This window comes from Selaginella moellendorffii, unplaced genomic scaffold (genome assembly GCF_000143415.4).
Source record: "Selaginella moellendorffii unplaced genomic scaffold, v1.0 SELMOscaffold_146, whole genome shotgun sequence".
Lineage (NCBI taxonomy): Eukaryota > Viridiplantae > Streptophyta > Lycopodiopsida > Selaginellales > Selaginellaceae > Selaginella > Selaginella moellendorffii.
In genome coordinates, this window is record NW_003314407.1 from 108944 (window position 1) to 124223 (window position 15280).

The 15280-nt window shown below is 51.3% G+C and overlaps 6 protein-coding genes across 6 annotated transcripts; 3 read left to right on the forward strand and 3 right to left on the reverse strand.

Annotated features, from left to right (window-relative positions):
• Positions 1-136: 136 nt before the first annotated feature.
• On the forward strand, positions 137-1277 carry LOC9652116 (syntaxin-132). Its single transcript, XM_002992924.2, has one exon. It carries the CDS (start codon positions 297-299, stop codon positions 1188-1190), a length of 894 nt encoding a protein of 297 aa, XP_002992970.2. The 5' UTR covers positions 137-296; the 3' UTR covers positions 1191-1277.
• Positions 1242-4127, reverse strand: LOC9652089 (ABC transporter G family member 22). Its single transcript, XM_002992953.2, has 9 exons — positions 3625-4127; positions 3313-3566; positions 3057-3212; positions 2795-2978; positions 2435-2737; positions 2100-2372; positions 1753-2037; positions 1587-1694; positions 1242-1527 (listed from the first exon to the last, which is right to left on the reverse strand). Exons 1-9 carry the CDS (start codon positions 3784-3786, stop codon positions 1258-1260), a joined length of 1995 nt encoding a protein of 664 aa, XP_002992999.2. The 5' UTR covers positions 3787-4127; the 3' UTR covers positions 1242-1257.
• Positions 4128-4327: 200 nt separating this feature from the next.
• LOC112343365 lies at positions 4328-6402 on the reverse strand. The gene is made up of 2 exons (XM_024666689.1): positions 6224-6402; positions 4328-6174 (listed from the first exon to the last, which is right to left on the reverse strand). The coding sequence occupies exons 1-2, from the start codon at positions 6309-6311 to the stop codon at positions 4403-4405; spliced, it is 1860 nt and encodes a 619-aa protein (XP_024522457.1). The 5' UTR covers positions 6312-6402; the 3' UTR covers positions 4328-4402.
• Positions 6403-6572: 170 nt separating this feature from the next.
• Positions 6573-9974, forward strand: LOC9652117 (leucine-rich repeat extensin-like protein 6). The gene is made up of 16 exons (XM_002992925.2): positions 6573-6764; positions 6895-7119; positions 7186-7354; positions 7425-7496; positions 7562-7633; positions 7683-7754; positions 7807-7875; positions 7931-7999; positions 8063-8137; positions 8195-8266; positions 8320-8463; positions 8519-8581; positions 8637-8716; positions 8787-9218; positions 9274-9608; positions 9661-9974. The coding sequence occupies exons 1-15, from the start codon at positions 6707-6709 to the stop codon at positions 9549-9551; spliced, it is 1950 nt and encodes a 649-aa protein (XP_002992971.2). The 5' UTR covers positions 6573-6706; the 3' UTR covers positions 9552-9608; positions 9661-9974.
• Positions 9561-12873, reverse strand: LOC9652090 (probable serine/threonine-protein kinase WNK3). The gene is made up of 9 exons (XM_024666688.1): positions 12609-12873; positions 12506-12543; positions 12226-12453; positions 11931-12154; positions 11705-11862; positions 11265-11643; positions 9982-11218; positions 9882-9899; positions 9561-9810 (listed from the first exon to the last, which is right to left on the reverse strand). The coding sequence occupies exons 1-7, from the start codon at positions 12768-12770 to the stop codon at positions 10362-10364; spliced, it is 2046 nt and encodes a 681-aa protein (XP_024522456.1). The 5' UTR covers positions 12771-12873; the 3' UTR covers positions 9561-9810; positions 9882-9899; positions 9982-10361.
• A 146-nt stretch (positions 12874-13019) lies between these two features.
• Positions 13020-15224, forward strand: LOC9652118 (carotene epsilon-monooxygenase, chloroplastic). Its single transcript, XM_002992926.2, has 9 exons — positions 13020-13511; positions 13578-13874; positions 13927-14124; positions 14180-14281; positions 14348-14488; positions 14540-14647; positions 14710-14792; positions 14852-15014; positions 15072-15224. The coding sequence occupies exons 1-9, from the start codon at positions 13056-13058 to the stop codon at positions 15099-15101; spliced, it is 1578 nt and encodes a 525-aa protein (XP_002992972.1). The 5' UTR covers positions 13020-13055; the 3' UTR covers positions 15102-15224.
• The last annotated feature ends 56 nt before the right edge of the window (positions 15225-15280 follow it).

Consider the following 15280-nt stretch of genomic DNA (forward strand, 5'->3'; position numbering starts at 1 on the left):
TCTTGGAGCTCTTGTTATCTTCTCTATAGCTTTTTGAAAGTGGCATATACGCGCAGGATATTCTCTTCCGCAATTCTTTCCCAGCTGGTGGGACGTCTATGTCTTGTCAGCTGGCACAGGGGCTTATCACGAGCCCGATCTGGGGAGACCTTCGTTTCCCAGTGCTAGACTAGCGGAGGACTCACTCACCCTTTGGATCAGATCGATGGAATGGTGGTAAGCAGCGCATAGATCTATCGAGCTAGATCGCAGAGGCAGGGTGTGGAAGTAGCGGGCGCACCTGCATTTGGCACAGGATGAACGATCTTCTGGGCGGTGATGGTGGTGCCGATTTGGAGGCAGGGCAGCAGCGCCAGCCGGAGCATGGGAGTGACAAGCTGCTGGGCCGCTTCTTCGACGAGGTGGGGAAGATCAAGAGCGACATGGAGAGGCTCAAGATGCTGCTGGGCAAGCTACAGGCCGCGCACGAGGAGAGCAAGACGATTCACAAGGCCAAGGCGATGAAAGCTCTCCGGCAGCGCATGGACAAGGACATTGAGGAGGTTCTCGTCAAGGCCAAGCTCGTCAAAGACGAGATCCAGAAGCTGGATAGATCCAACATTGCCAGCCGCCAAGTTGGCGGATGCGAGGAAGGGACGCCCACGGACAGGACGAGAACGGTGATCACGGCTAACCTCAAGAAGAATCTCCAGGACGTGATGGCCGAGTTCCAGAAGCTGCGACACAAGATCACGGGGGAGTACAGAGACACGCTCATCCGGCGCTTCTTCACCGTGACGGGGAAGAAGCCCGACGACGAGACCGTGGACTACATCCTCGAGACTGGAGAGAGCGAGAGCTTCTTGCAGCGGGCGATCCAGGACCAGGGGCGAGGCCAGATTGTGGAGACGATACGAGAGATCCAGGAGAGGCACGACGCGGTGAAGACGATGGAGAAGAACTTGCTGGAGCTCCAGCAGATCTTCCTCGACATCTCGGTGCTGGTGGAGTCGCAGGGAGAGCAGCTAAACAGCATCGAGCACCAAGTCCACCGCGCGGCAGCGTACGTGGAGCAAGGGGCGGGGAGCCTCCGCGGCGCCAGGAAGATCCAGAGGAGCAGCCGCAAGTGTATGTGCATTGCCATCGTTTTACTCCTCGTTGTCATCCTCGTCGTCGCAGCTCCGGTCATCTTTAAGCTCAAGAAGAATTGATCTACGCTCTAGCTGTAGTATCACACATTGTTTCAATCAAGATTGCTTGCTTGGTTGAATATTACAACTATCTGGCTGTGTTCATCCTCTTGAGAGCGACATAAGCCAGGATCCTGTAGCCGACGACCATGAGGAGTAGAGCAAACACGTCCTCCATTGGACCGGCCTCGTTCAGGTCCACGTCAGCCATTACTCGCGCCGAGGCAATACTTTTGCAACCCGTTGCGCTGAGGCAGTCGTAGACCTGGGAGCGACTATACTGCACCTTGATCAACAGCCTAAAGGCGTAGAAAGTGTAGGAAACGTACTTGATCCATTTCACAAATGATGCTAGGCCCTGCTTGGATCATCACGCAACGTTATATCGTGAAAGAGGTTAAAACTTTCAAGGCTTACGTGAGTGAAAAATCCGCCCGTGAGCATGAAAATGAGGAGAAGGATTGATGCCAGAGTTGTTGCATGCTTTGTGTCCATCATCACGGCACCGATGAACAGACCAAGTCCCTGCAAGGACATATAAGATCAATCGCTGTGCTCTTCCAAGTACGTCAAGTTTTCTCACCTCAGCGGCAATGACAATGAGGAAGAGGCTGAGGACTGTAAGCAGGAAAGCCCCCACGGTGAGTTTCAAATGCGCCATGAAGTATGTGATGAGCAAGAAGACCAGCGGCAACACCAGGTTGAGCGGAAGATCACCGAGTGTTCTACTCATGAAATAGGAACTCAGCCTGTACATGTCAGACGCTCTTTCCTTCGCGATCATGGCTCGTTCTTGAGGGAATGTGTAGATGGCCACGAAAATGGGGAAGTAGGCCCAATAAATGGAGATAAAGAAGATCAGCCCAACCTGATGGGTTCATATCCATGAGTTACTTAGTGCATGATATGATATTAGATTGAATTGCTCACCTGGTCTTGTAAGTGTTTTTCCGAGTCGGCGCTTGAGTGCAACCACACGAGGCCGGCTACGACCGCCGAAACAAGAACTTGAAACACCCTCAACCAGCTCAGGTACTCGTGCCGCCTCTCTTTGAATCCGCGGCTCATAAGCACCAAAAACTGCTGCCACCACCCGATGCTCCACTCGCGCCTCGGCGGGAGGATCACGTCCTTTGCATGGGGCGGAGAATCAACACTGCTGTCCCTAAATGCTACTTCGGAGCTGAAGCACTCCACCAGATACTGCAAAGCACAGACCCCCGTGACTTACAAGATCAATGGAAACTCTAATGTGGAAAGCTTACTTCTTGCACTGCAAGCTCGGGAGGCTTTCCTACTTTGCTATCGCCTTTGCTTTGTATAAGCTTAATCTCTAGCTCTGGAGGGATGGACGTGTCACTGATGTTACCATTGGCGAGATCTAACAGGAAGTCCGCTGGATTCATAAGCAGCGATGCGTTGAGGCCGATGGAGCTGAAGTACGGCAGAGCATCCTGCCCTCTTCCGAAGAAGATAGCGTGGCCATTTGAGAGGAGGAGGAGATTGTCAAACATATGGTAAAGCCGGCTAGAGGGCTGATGAATTGTTGTGATGACTGTTCGTCCAGCCTGACAACCGGTGGTTAAACTTTTCCTCGATGAATGAAGGGATCAACTCTACAATACCTGAGCAAGCCCATGTAACAATTGCAGGATCCTTAAAGCAGTTGTAGAGTCGAGGCCAGAAGTTGGCTCATCCAGAAAGATTATGGATGGATCAATCAGAATCTCCTGCCCGATGCAAACCCGTTTTCTTTCACCGCCTGATACACCACGCTCGAAAGGCCCTCCAATTATCGTGTCCTTGCACCTGCATTGCAAATTGCCAGTTAGCAAGGGTTAGCGAGAGAGGGAGAGTAGAACTCTCGCGAGCTAAGATCTTTCTTACTTATCAAGGCCCAGCTCTAGGATGATACTGTCTGCCCGCTGAATCTTTTCTTGCCTCGAGAGTTTCTTGGGCAGCCTGAGCAAAGCTGCATAGCGGAGCGTTTCTTTCACTGTCAAGTGCATGAACAGCACGTCATCCTGTGTCACGAAACCCATTCTGCCCCAAATCAAATGCTTGGTGTTTTCAAACCATAGGCATTACTTTCACTACCTATGGAAAAGAAAATCTAGAGCCTAGGCTTTAGAAAGTTTAGTACCTTCGCTTGAGTGCCTTGGTGTAGCCCATGTCATTGTAGGTGATCGATCCAGAATGTAAATTTGTTTGCGATCTTCCAGCTAAAAGACTGAGCAGTGTGGTTTTACCACTCCCGGAAGGACCCATCATCGCTAGAATCTGACCGGGTCCAACAGCGCCAGATACTCCATGAAGGATTTCCTTTCCAACAATATTGGAGGAACCACGGCACAAGGTTGAAGTCTTGAATCGGATGCTGCATCGAACATCCACAAACTGTGCGAGAGGATCCAACGATTGAATGATCAGATGAGAACAACACGAAATAGACTACCTTCAAATAGATTGGAATCACAACGCTCTTGATGTCCACGGAACAGTGTTGGGGAGCTACTTCCACTTCACACATACATGCAGGATCCTTTGTCTTGATCTTGATCTCACCCAATGAGATTTCTTCATGATCCACACATGATTGCCTGGGAGGAAGAGCCATGCCAATTGTAATGTATCTCCAGAGCTAACTGGAGACATGCACAAGAGCCCTAATTCGGTTTGCAAAGGCAAATATAAACACTGACGGTTGGCCGTCAAATTTCCGCCGCTCAAAAATGAAATCGAACACCTGTACCCGCCTTTCGTTTTCAACGGCCACTCACAAATATTCCAAATTCCAAACTTAGTGGTCGATGGAGGCAATCTAAGATCGATCGCCCAATTCATTCAGTCACACAAAACAGCAGATACTTTCCAGATTCTACATATTTCTTTTGTGCTGTCCCAGCAGCCGCACTCAGGAAGGAGGCATGCCGCCCTTCCTGCAAAATCTCCTTTAGATCATGAAAGTTCCAGAGCTTCTTCCAGATGTTGCTCTTGTGATGACCCCTGTGGTCTCTTTTAATTATTCTAGAGCAATCATGCTTCCAAGTTCATAAAATGTATGCCTTTATTGGGAATCTTGTTCCGTGTGGCATCCTCCAAGCATATTCAGACACCAGGTATCTGCCATATGCCCAAGGATGGCATGGAAATTTGGATATGCCCACAAAGGTCATATTGATGATTTACATCAGGCAAGGAGGCAAGAGGGAGAAACAATGAGAAAAAAAAACTTATCTCATCCCATCTAACAACGTCGCCTGCGCAATCACCTGGTTGATCACGCCCTCCACAATCTCTCTTCTCAGCTCTCCAAAGAGCGCCGCAACTTCCTCATGCAGCAGCTGGAGTGACTCGTCACCACATCCGGCAGCCCGGTAAAGAACGCCCATCTTCGACAGCGTCTCGAAGTTCCCGGGAGCAGTCTCGTGTAGGATTCTCATGTAGTCGCCAGCGCTCGGAAGCTCCGGGTGCTTGAGCACGCAGACCGCAGAGTAACGCTCCACCTGTGCCGCACGGATGCAATCCTTCTCCTCGTCGCTGAAACCCCTCGCAGTCATCCTCTTCTCCAAGTCCAAAACTTCGTCGAGGGTCTTCTGCGCGTCACCTCGACGACGATCATAGAACTTAAAGCTGGCGAGAAGATCCTTGTTCGTCCTCTCCAAGACGCACCGCTTGCAAGAGCACTCAAAGTCGAGGCGCTTGCACTTCACCTCCCGCGCCGGCAACGGAGCCAAGAGCAGTGGTTCCATGCTCCCAGTCGCCTCGAGATAAGAGAGTAGAACCTCGTCACCGGCACTCATGTTCCTGGCAGCCCGGATGAACATCACGCGTCCGAAGCACACCTTGGAGGCATTGGGAGTGCACGAGTGATTGAAAAAGCCGCTCGAGGCCCAGACTCCGGCGATCCAGGCATCTCCGGCCTGAGTGGTGAAGCCGCACCGGTGGCCAACTCGTCTCACTCGCTCGATATCCACCTCCTCAACTTTCGATCCCGGCGGTACCACAACTCTTCCAATGTTGCACTTGAAGCGATCCAAGTCCGGTACCGTCGTCATCTTGCTCGCGTCCGCCATCGCATAGATGTGGTACCGTGGCCTGCTGGAAGTGCTGCAAGATCGTATCAGCTCCACGTACAAATCCCTGTCCGCGTTTTCGATCCTCGGAGTCTTCACGTACGCAGTCGGGTTGCAAACGATGAGCAGCTCCCCCCGCCTTACGTCCCGAGTGAGATACACACCTCTTCCTCGACCGTCCGGAGTCATCCTCAGCTCCAGAGGTCCGAAGTAGTCACTACACTTGGGTTCCACCTTCCGGCCAAGCACGAAGTCCGTGATATCGTACTCACCGTCCCGGCTCTCCCGCAAGTAAGTCCTGGATCTCTCCAAGTCGATCGAGACGTCAGGCGGAGCGTCCGGCAGCGCCACAGCCGACTGGAAGCACGGAAGTGCGAGCTCGTGCTCCTGGAGCGCGGTCAGGCTCTTGCCTTTGCACCACAGGCTCCGTGCATGGTGGCTATCGGACGCCCCCGGGATCTTGGTGGCGGTCTCGGCGTCCACAAAGGCCTCCTCGTACCGTCGCAGCCGGAGCCTCGCCTCGGCTCTCCTGGAGAAGACTTGCTTCTCCAAGACACCGTAAGTTGGAGCTCCGCTCTTGGCTCTCATGTCCAGCAGCTCGGTGTAGTACAGCTCGGCCAGCACGTAGCTCCCTCGACTGAGCAACGCGTTGGCTTCCTTGAGGAGCCTCCCGAGCGGCTTGGCGCTGGCGGCTCTCGCGAGTCCCAGGAACTCCACGGACGCGGGGCTGGAGACTTGCAGCGCGGACGAGAAGCACAGCGGCTCTTTGATGGCAACTCTGGCATTTGGCGGAAACAAGAGCTCGCCATCTTCCTGCCTCGAGGTGGAGGCGACGGCATTGAAGACGTGCAGCAGCGCACAGCCGCGGTCGTTTCCACCGTCCTCCTCCTGCTCCACGAGGCACAGCACCGCATTGGCGGCCGGGAGAGCTGCGGAGGTGCATATCTTAGCATACACTACGCGACCGTGATAGCAAACCTCGCGGCTGAGGCACCGGGTTCCAACGCAGGCGTCCACCATGTCCAGCTTCCTCAGCCCTGGCAGCGGCGCCGATGAGAGCTTGCATCCATCGCTCATCGCCGTGCCGGTGGCATTGGGCACGGCGGCCTTGAACGCGCGCAGCAGCACCTCCTTATCCATTGCACCCAAGCTCTAGGGTTTATGCCACGTCACACGAAAGCATATTCCCAGGATTTTACCTACATTCTTTTCTCAAGGGGTGAATCTCCATCCGCGACCAACGGTCGCAACGGCCACCACGTGTTGTTTGTCTGTTGGCCACAGCAACTAAAGCGTAAGCGTTAATGTGGGTTTTTAGCGCATATTCTGTCGCATTCACACACGCAACACTTGAGCTCCTGCCAAGGGAAAAAGGGAGGGACGCAAACGCCCAACGAGCTCCCAGTTTTTTTAGGTTTGCGCGTTGCCAAGATCGATCCGGCTGCGCCGACGGAGGTGTAAATGGCGCCGATCTGGTCGGCGGCGCTGCCACTGCTGCTTCTTCTTCGTCACACCATAGGTAGGCGCGCGCCGGTGATTCTTTGCTTGTCCTGCATTCCTTGATCTCTTCCATAGTTCCGGGGCATAGCATTCCTGCTGCATTCTCATCTTGTTCCAGACTGGTCACTAACGCCTCCAGGAGAGAGCAGGATATCACGGTGTGGCACTCGATCCGGATCAAGTGGTAGCAGCGCACCGCCGACCTTGGCTGCTTGAGGAAATCGACCAGGGCCACCATCCTCCGGGTGTAGGACATCACCCTCCTGGAGTGGGGCATCATCCTCCGGGCGTTGGACACCATCCTCCCGGTGTTGGACACCATCCTCCCGGCGTTGGACATCATCCTCCTGGTGTCGGTCACCATCTCCCCAAGCGTAAGTCTGCTTAGCTTCTCTTGGCAGCAATGTAGATCCACTCATGCGTGAATTCATGCTCTACAGCCTCGTCGCTAGCTCGGGCATTTGTGGCACTGCAAGCCTGGAAACGCATGATCTTTCGCGACCCGCTAAACATTACCGGGAGCTGGGTGGGCAGCGAAGTATGTAACTACAGAGGTGTCTTTTGCGGGCCTTCTCTCCACGACCCTACACTCCGCGTTGTGAGTGGGATGTACGTGTACATGTAGACCATGCTTGCGCGGTATTTCACTGACCTTTTGATGCGTTGCTTGTTATTCCAGTGATCTGAATCACGCCAATCTTGGTGGTCAACTCCCCAGTGAACTGGGACTTCTGACCGAGCTCGGTATCTTGTGAGTGTGGTAAATTCATCCACCGTCCAAGAGTTCTTGCTTATCTTTTTCTTTTCCTTGTCCAGTCATGTGAACAGCAACGAATTTACAGGGGGGCTACCCGAAAGTCTGAAAAATCTCGTTCTCCTTGGAGAACTGTAAGCATTTGCTGTTTAGCTGTTGGTCTTGACGTTAATATTTTTACAGGGACGTAAGTAACAACAAGCTGTCTGGAGTATTTCCTGCTGTTACTCTGCAATTGCCAAGTCTTATATATCTGTAAGTTGACACTTTTTCTTCGATATGATATGTAAGTTTGGTACTTTTGCAGGGATATAAGATTCAACCGGTTTTATGGAAGCATACCCGCAGAAATCTTTGATAAGAAGCTGGATGCACTGTAAGTTACTATACTGCAATTATCTGAGACAGGACTTGACGTTTGCTGTCTTCAGCTTTGTCAACAACAATAACTTCGGAAATCCTATCCCGGCCAATTTCGGAAACTCTCCAGTTTCTGTTGTGTACGTGTCCTGTTGCACATTTTTTATGCTAAAACAATTTGTTCTGTTGCTGTCATGCTGTAGGGTCCTCGCCAATAACCAGTTCACTGGAAATATTCCGAATAGCTTAGGAAGCATGTCGAGGACATTAAATGAAATGTGAGTGACGACGAAATGTCGACCATACTGCGCCTGATCCTTGGAGTTCTATTGCAGAGTATTTCTCAACAACAGTCTCGCGGGTGCTCTACCATCAGAAATCGGACTTTTGAATCAAGTATCTGTATTGTAAGATGTTTGTTTTTTGTTTCGAAGTTTCTAATACCTGCTCCTGTGTGAAGTGACGTGGGCTTCAACAAACTAAGTAGCGGTTTGCCCGACAGCATCGCGAACATGGTTGAGCTGGTTGAATTCAACGTCGGAAACAATTTCCTCTCCGGAATTCTGACTGACAATGTCTGCAACTTGCCGAAGATAAGAAATCTGTGAGTTTCGCTAAACGGTCTTGTATGTATGTTAGTAAACCTTTTGTGTGTGCAGGACCTTTTCTAACAACTACTTCATTGGGGAGAGTCCCTCGTGCGCGTCTCTATCAAGACGAGGGTATGCATCGCACTCGTTCATGTTGTTTTTTGCGTGACGCAATTTGTTTTTGCAGTGTGACGGTAAGTACGAGCGGGAACTGTTTCTCAAGTCAGAGTGGCCAGAAGTCAGGCAAAGAATGCAGAGATTTCTACGGTAAGCTCGTTAGGAAGTTATGCGGATTGTGCTAACTCTTGTTTTTCTTCTTCTTCTTCTTCTCTCTCAGCTCCACCTCCACCTTCAGCACCAGCTGCTCCACCGGTGGGAACACCCCCACTATCTCCGACACCTCTCCCTCCTAGCCCGATATTTTTTCCACCTCCAACTCCACTGGCACCATTCGGCTCTCCACCTCCACCGTCGCCAATCGGCTCTCCTCCTCCCCCACTATCTCCGACACCTCTCCCTCCTAGTCCGATTTTATTTCCACCTCCACCTCCACCGTCACCAACCGTTTCTCCTCCTCCAGCATCCTGTCCATCGGGATATAGCAGGGGTCAAAATTCGGGACATTGCTTCCAGCTTGTGAAGCAGCATGCAACCTGGAGCAATGCCGAGAAATATTGCGCACAACATGGGGGTCACTTGGCAGCAGTGGCGGATTTTAACGAACTCAAGGACATCGGCGACTTTTGCAGCCAGGCTCCCCCGAATCAAGGTAAGCACGTAGACTGTCTCGTTCGATATTTCTAACAGGAATTATCCTCTTGCAGCATTGGTGGATCCTTATAGTCCTAAAGGTCAAGGATGTTATCTGGGAGGCCAGAAAGCGAACGCCTCCTGGATCTGGCCGAGTTCTCCATGCATCAACTTCAACAGCAGTTACTGGAACTTCTTGGAGCCGAATAACTTGTATGGAAACGAAAACTGCGTGTCCATAAAGTATGAGCCCCCAATCTTGCGAGCCTCGGCTTCTTCACTGGCATACATGCTCAACGATCTATTCTGCGAACACGAGCTTCCGTTCGTATGCGCACCAACAAGATGCTGAGCCCGAGACTAAAAAGTTACGTTTTATATAAAATACAACCCGGCCAAGTCCTCCCAGGTAAACAGAAAGAACACAATCGAAGCGTTTTAACTGCTTTCATCTTTTGCAGCATTAGCAGCAACATCACCACCACCAGCAGCAGCACGCAGCGCTTTTCTCAAGCCGAGCACTATAAACAGATTCGTGACTGTAAGGAGCGATTCGGCACCGCCGTGAAGCCAATCAACGTTCGAGAGAGATGTGCCGTAGTGAAGTTTGGCTGCATGCAACACACAGAGTTCAAATCGTCATCAAATCGTGGATATAAGGCTTTCGCATTTGCGAGCGTACCATAGATGCCAGCAGGAACTGTGGTAGCACAGAAGCGGTTCCAAAGACGTACATATGTTGCAAGTTAGATCCACAACCAAAACAAGACGAGAAGACTTACTTGTAGCTGCGACGAATGCGAGTAGAAAGTAGAAGCCAAAGAGGGTGAGCTGGGGCGCAGTCTTGGACTTGGTAAGGTGATAGAGGAAGCCGAGATACGGGAAGAGCGATGCAGCAAACAGCTGAGACGCCAGGCTCTGTGAATTGACGCCACCGGGAGACCAAGGATCCACCACAGTCGCAGCAGTAGCAGCGACACTAGAGGCCGCGAGCTCCACCAATTCAGTAGCACCTGTTGCTGCTGTCAATCTTCCGGGCCTGCGATTGCGAAGACGGCCATTGGGATGCAAACCCGTTGTCGCTGGAGGAGGAGCTCCCGTGAATGCTATCACCACCATCGTCCTAAACGAGATAGGTAAGTAGAGACTGACTGTCTCCCCTCTACACCACTTCCAAAGAATGACCGCCCTTGTGCTCCGGGATCGGCATTGCTTCCAGGGCCAAGGATTTCTTCACGTCCATATCCGACATGCTCTTTTGCCTGCGCTGCACGTCCAGGCCACAGCTGGTCTTGGACGCCTGAACCTCCTTGAACTGAAACTCGGACGATCCAAAACTCTGGCGCTTGTCACCTCGGTCGTCGCACATTGCGAGCTCTTCGAGTGATGGCCGGCCACAGAAGCGCATACCGGGCTTCTGCTTGTATCTGTCTCTCAGCTCCAGCACTGCCTGCTCGTGCTGTCTCCGGAGTTGCCTCAGCTCCTGCTCTTGCTTGTGTGCCAGCACCGCCATCTCCCACTCAAGTGGATCGTCAATCCCAGCACTAGAGCCTTCTTCCTCGCATGACGACCCCTCTGGAACAGCACTGGCATGCTCGGGTCTCTTGTCTGGAACTGGCGTCGAATGGAAGTCCCACAACTTTGCTGTTTCCTGATTCTCTCTCGGAGTCGCGTGAGATCTCATTGGCAACGACTGATACGTAAACTCCTCGAATCGTCCGTGCATTGTTCCCTCCAAGTTCTGTGGTGAAAGGCTCTCGACTTCGGAGTTTCTGGAAGATACTGTCTCGCAAGTGTCGATATCGTCGGTATCGTGAAGGGTGGTGTCTTCTCTGTGTTCTTCAAACGAAGCCCCGGGTCTCCAGTGAGGGACCAGCAGCACTATCTCCGCATCGATCATATCAGCGATGGTCGTGACATCCTGGTCGGAGAGGTCTAGCTCGGCTACCATTTCACTTGCCACGCATAGTGCAGTGTCAGCTTCTACGTCGAAGGGGAAATGAATGTTTCGAATGCAGCCTGCGATGGAAAGATTAAAGAAGCCACTTTGAGCAGAAAAGCATACCTTCCTGGTCCGCAATCCGGAGTTTTAAAAAGATTGTGTCGTCGTTTCTTCGTCTGACTCTTACTCTGAAGTCTCTGCTGCGCCGTGTCAACTCGTGGTGATTGTGATGTGCACCTCTAGGTGCCAGGTCATAAGCCATAGCTCCAGCGTGAATAGTGGACAGCGAGTCGTCGCCATTCTCCTCGAGAATTACTTCCAGCTCGTCCATGCTGTCGTGAGGCTCGTGAACGACCCCCCTTTCGGCTGTATGGCACTGAAGAAATGGATCCATGAGCAGCTCTCTTGCTGGAAGCCTCCTACATGCTTTGGCTAGGCACTGCTCCACAAAAGCCCGCATTTGAGGATCCTGAACTTTGTTCAGCGCAGCTGGCTTCTTTCCCTGTCACAAGGAGTCACAAAGGAATAAGTAACCGGTCGGGAAACTCTAAGATTGGGCTCACCGATGTAACCTTCTTGTAGATTTGGGCAGCATTCATGCACTCGCTATAAGGATACTCGAAGGTGACCATCTCCAGGAGGCACATACCAAACGAGTAGATGTCGACAAGTTCATTGTAATCCTCCTCGTACAGCTCAGGAGCCATGAACTCCGGCGTTCCTACACAGTGCATGCTCTGTGAATATCTCAAAATTCCAGCAACCTCTTCTTGTGCTGCTTGAGCTTACCAATCACGCTATGAGCACCGTGTGCTTGCCGCAAAATCCCAGCAAGTCCAAGGTCTCCAATCTTCACTTCGCCGTGGTTTCCATTCACAAAGATGTTGTCACACTTGAGGTCGCGGTGTATGATCGGTGGATCATGGCTGTGCAGATAGAGAAGCCCCCGCAGAATCTGCCTTGCCCAGTGCTTGACAGCCTTCAAATCAACATGCTTGTGTTTCCTACGGTACCTGCTCTGAGAAAAAGAAAAAATGATCAAGCATCACACTTGTCTCGAGCACAGAGAAGAAACAAAACTTACTGCCTCAAGTTCCCCGACGTGAATATCTCGGTGATGAAATTCACGTTGTTGCTCGTGGTATCCACCCACGAGTTGTAAAACTTGATGATGTTCTTGTGCTTGAGCGATTTGAGCAAGTGTACCTCCGAGTATAGGCGCTCCAAATCCTCGGGACTCCTGAGCACATCGTGGAGCTTCACTTGATTCCAGGCAACTTCGATCCCATCGATCTCATCGAAAGCCTTGTATCTGTCACGAGTGACAAGTTAAAGCCAAGGAAGCGCAAGAGAAGACGACTTACACAGTCTTGAAAGCCCCCTTGCCGAGTAGCTCCTTGTACTGCGCGGGCATGAAGCGTTAGATTACTCTTTTATCATCATCGCATCGCTAAAGCAAGCACATACCCGGCCATAGCGACCAGTTGGATCGACTTCCACGAATTCTGCCTCATCCTCACTGCCTAGATCCAGCTGAGAGCTCATTCTAGAAGCAAGAAATCTGGATCTCGATCGATTCTCACACTGATGGAGCTGCGCCTCCGCCTGGCAGCCGTCGCCGGTGCGCATTGGATGGATCTGTGGAGCTAGAAGATCACGCTACCCTCCATTGCCCGACTACTTAGGTCGAGGAGCTAGCTAGGTTTACCCACCCAACACACACCCAACCCACACACACTCTCCACACATCACACACACACGAGTTACTCTTAATTAAAATTCTATTAACACAAAAAGGGTTTAACTAACGCCGTGGATCTGGGTTAAGCTTGAAAAGCATCTTTCCGCCATACAGCGCCAAGGAGCTAGCTAGTGAAATGGTGGAGGGCGAGAGTGCTAGGGCAGGGGCTGGGAATGGAGGCTCTGGCGCCGCGGGCGCTGCTGCTAGCCGCCGCTCCCCGATCCAATGCCAGAATCTCCATCGCCTCCCGGCGGCCGTGCCACAGGAGGATCGTGTGCTGCAGCCACAAGCGGGTGAATTCCGCCACGGTGAGCCTGGAATGGCTGACATCGCTGGTTTCTGGAAGAGGGCGCGGCGAGAGTGCTATTCCGACTGCCCAGGTGAGGCTCGAGGACTTGACCAAGCTGCTCCAAGGCTCGCTCTTCTTGCTGCTGTTCAAGTGGATGGGAGAATGCGGCCCTGTGTATCGACTCACTGGAGGGCCGATTAACTTCATCGTGCTCAGCGATCCCGCCGCTGCCAAGTACGTGCTAAAGAACTACGGGAAGTACGCCAAAGGCCTTGTTTCCGAGGTGGCCGAGTTTCTTTTTGGCTCTGGATTCGCGACTGCTGAGGGTCAGATATGGATGGTGAGTTTTTTCTTAGTGACTAGCCAACTTCTACTAGAAGTGCTCATGATCGTTCTCTACTTGCAGACTCGCCGCAGAGCGGTGGTTCCATCTCTTCATCGTAACTTCTTATCCACAATGGTGGATGGGGTCTTTTGCAAGTGCTCCGAGCGTCTTATTGACAAGCTTGACAAGGTAGCGCAGACAGGCGAGGCAGTGAACATGGAGGCTCAATTCTCTCAGTTGACACTGGACGTGATTGGCTTGTCGGTCTTTAACTACGATTTTGATGCGCTAACGACCGATAGCCCTGTGATCCAGGCTGTTTACACGGCTCTCAAGGAAACGGAATCTCGTGCTACAGACTTTGTTCAGTACTGGAAGGTACTCGGTGTAGAAAGATGTCGTGCACTCTTACCATTTGCGTGCAATGCAGGTGCCTTTGCTTTGTCAAATTGATCCGAGACAACGAAAGGCCGCCAAGGCGGTTTCTCTCATTCGAAACACTGTTGAGGATTTAGTTGAAAAGTGCAAGAAGATTGTTGACGCTGAAGGGGAGTGTTTGGAGGGCGAGGAGTACGTGAACAAGTCCGATCCAAGTGTTCTTCGGTTTCTCTTGGCAAGTCGTGAAGAGGTACGTCACGCAACGGTTTTCTTCACAAAAAAAATACTCTTCCCTTCTGATGTAGGTGTCAAGCCAGCAGTTAAGAGACGATCTTCTGTCAATGCTAGTTGCGGGACATGAAACCACAGGTTCCGTTCTAACTTGGACAGTATATCTCCTAAGTAAAGTGAGCAAGTAGCCTCTTCTATCGTCATTAAGTGTGGATTTTCTTATTTTCTTTTTTTTTTGCTAGAATCCTTTGGTGCTTGCCAAAGTGCAAGAGGAGCTGGACGCTGTCTTGAACGGTCGTAAGCCCACAGTCGCAGACACGAGAGAGCTCAAATACCTTACACGTTGTATCAACGAGTCCATGCGTTTGTATCCTCATCCTCCTGTATGTCTGCGTAGTAGACACGGTCTTGTTACTAATTTTCTTCTTGCGCAGGTGCTCATTAGAAGAGCTCAAGAACAGGATACACTGCCTGGCGGATATAAACTGGAACGCGGCCAGAATGTCATGATATCTGTGTATAACATACATCATTCACCAGCTGTAAGCTTCAAATCGCATGTTGAATGTTTCCTGATATTACAGATATCCATAATCACACGCAGCTCTGGGAGCGAGCAGAAGATTTTGTTCCAGAAAGGTTCGATCCAGATGGTCCCATCCCGAACGAATCGAACACAGACTTCAGGTGCGGCTAGTAATTTTATTATGGAACTCTGCTCACTTCGAAAGTTACTCGATTGGCAGATACATTCCATTCAGCGGAGGGGCTCGAAAGTGTGTTGGAGACCAGTTTGCAATGCTGGAAGCACTTGTCACACTAGCAATGCTGCTCCAACGTTTTGAGCTCGAGCTGGTTCCTGGTCAAGATATTGGGATGACGACGGGTGCAACAATACATACGACTAAGGTAAGAGTACGTATACATTGGAGGGGACCATTGACAGGTCTTTGTTGTGCGTTGTAGGGTCTCTTCATGACGGTAAAGCGACGATGAGAGTAACAGTTTTCTAGAAACGAAGAAATTTAATCCGCGGATACAATAAAATTCAACGATGAGAGTCATGGCCGCTCCTTTCAAGGTGGGCTTGTTCTCATCTCGAGCCGTATGTTTCTTCAAGTGCTGTTTCCGTAGAGCTAGGAAGGAATCTTCTATTTCCTGTAAGGACAAAGGTG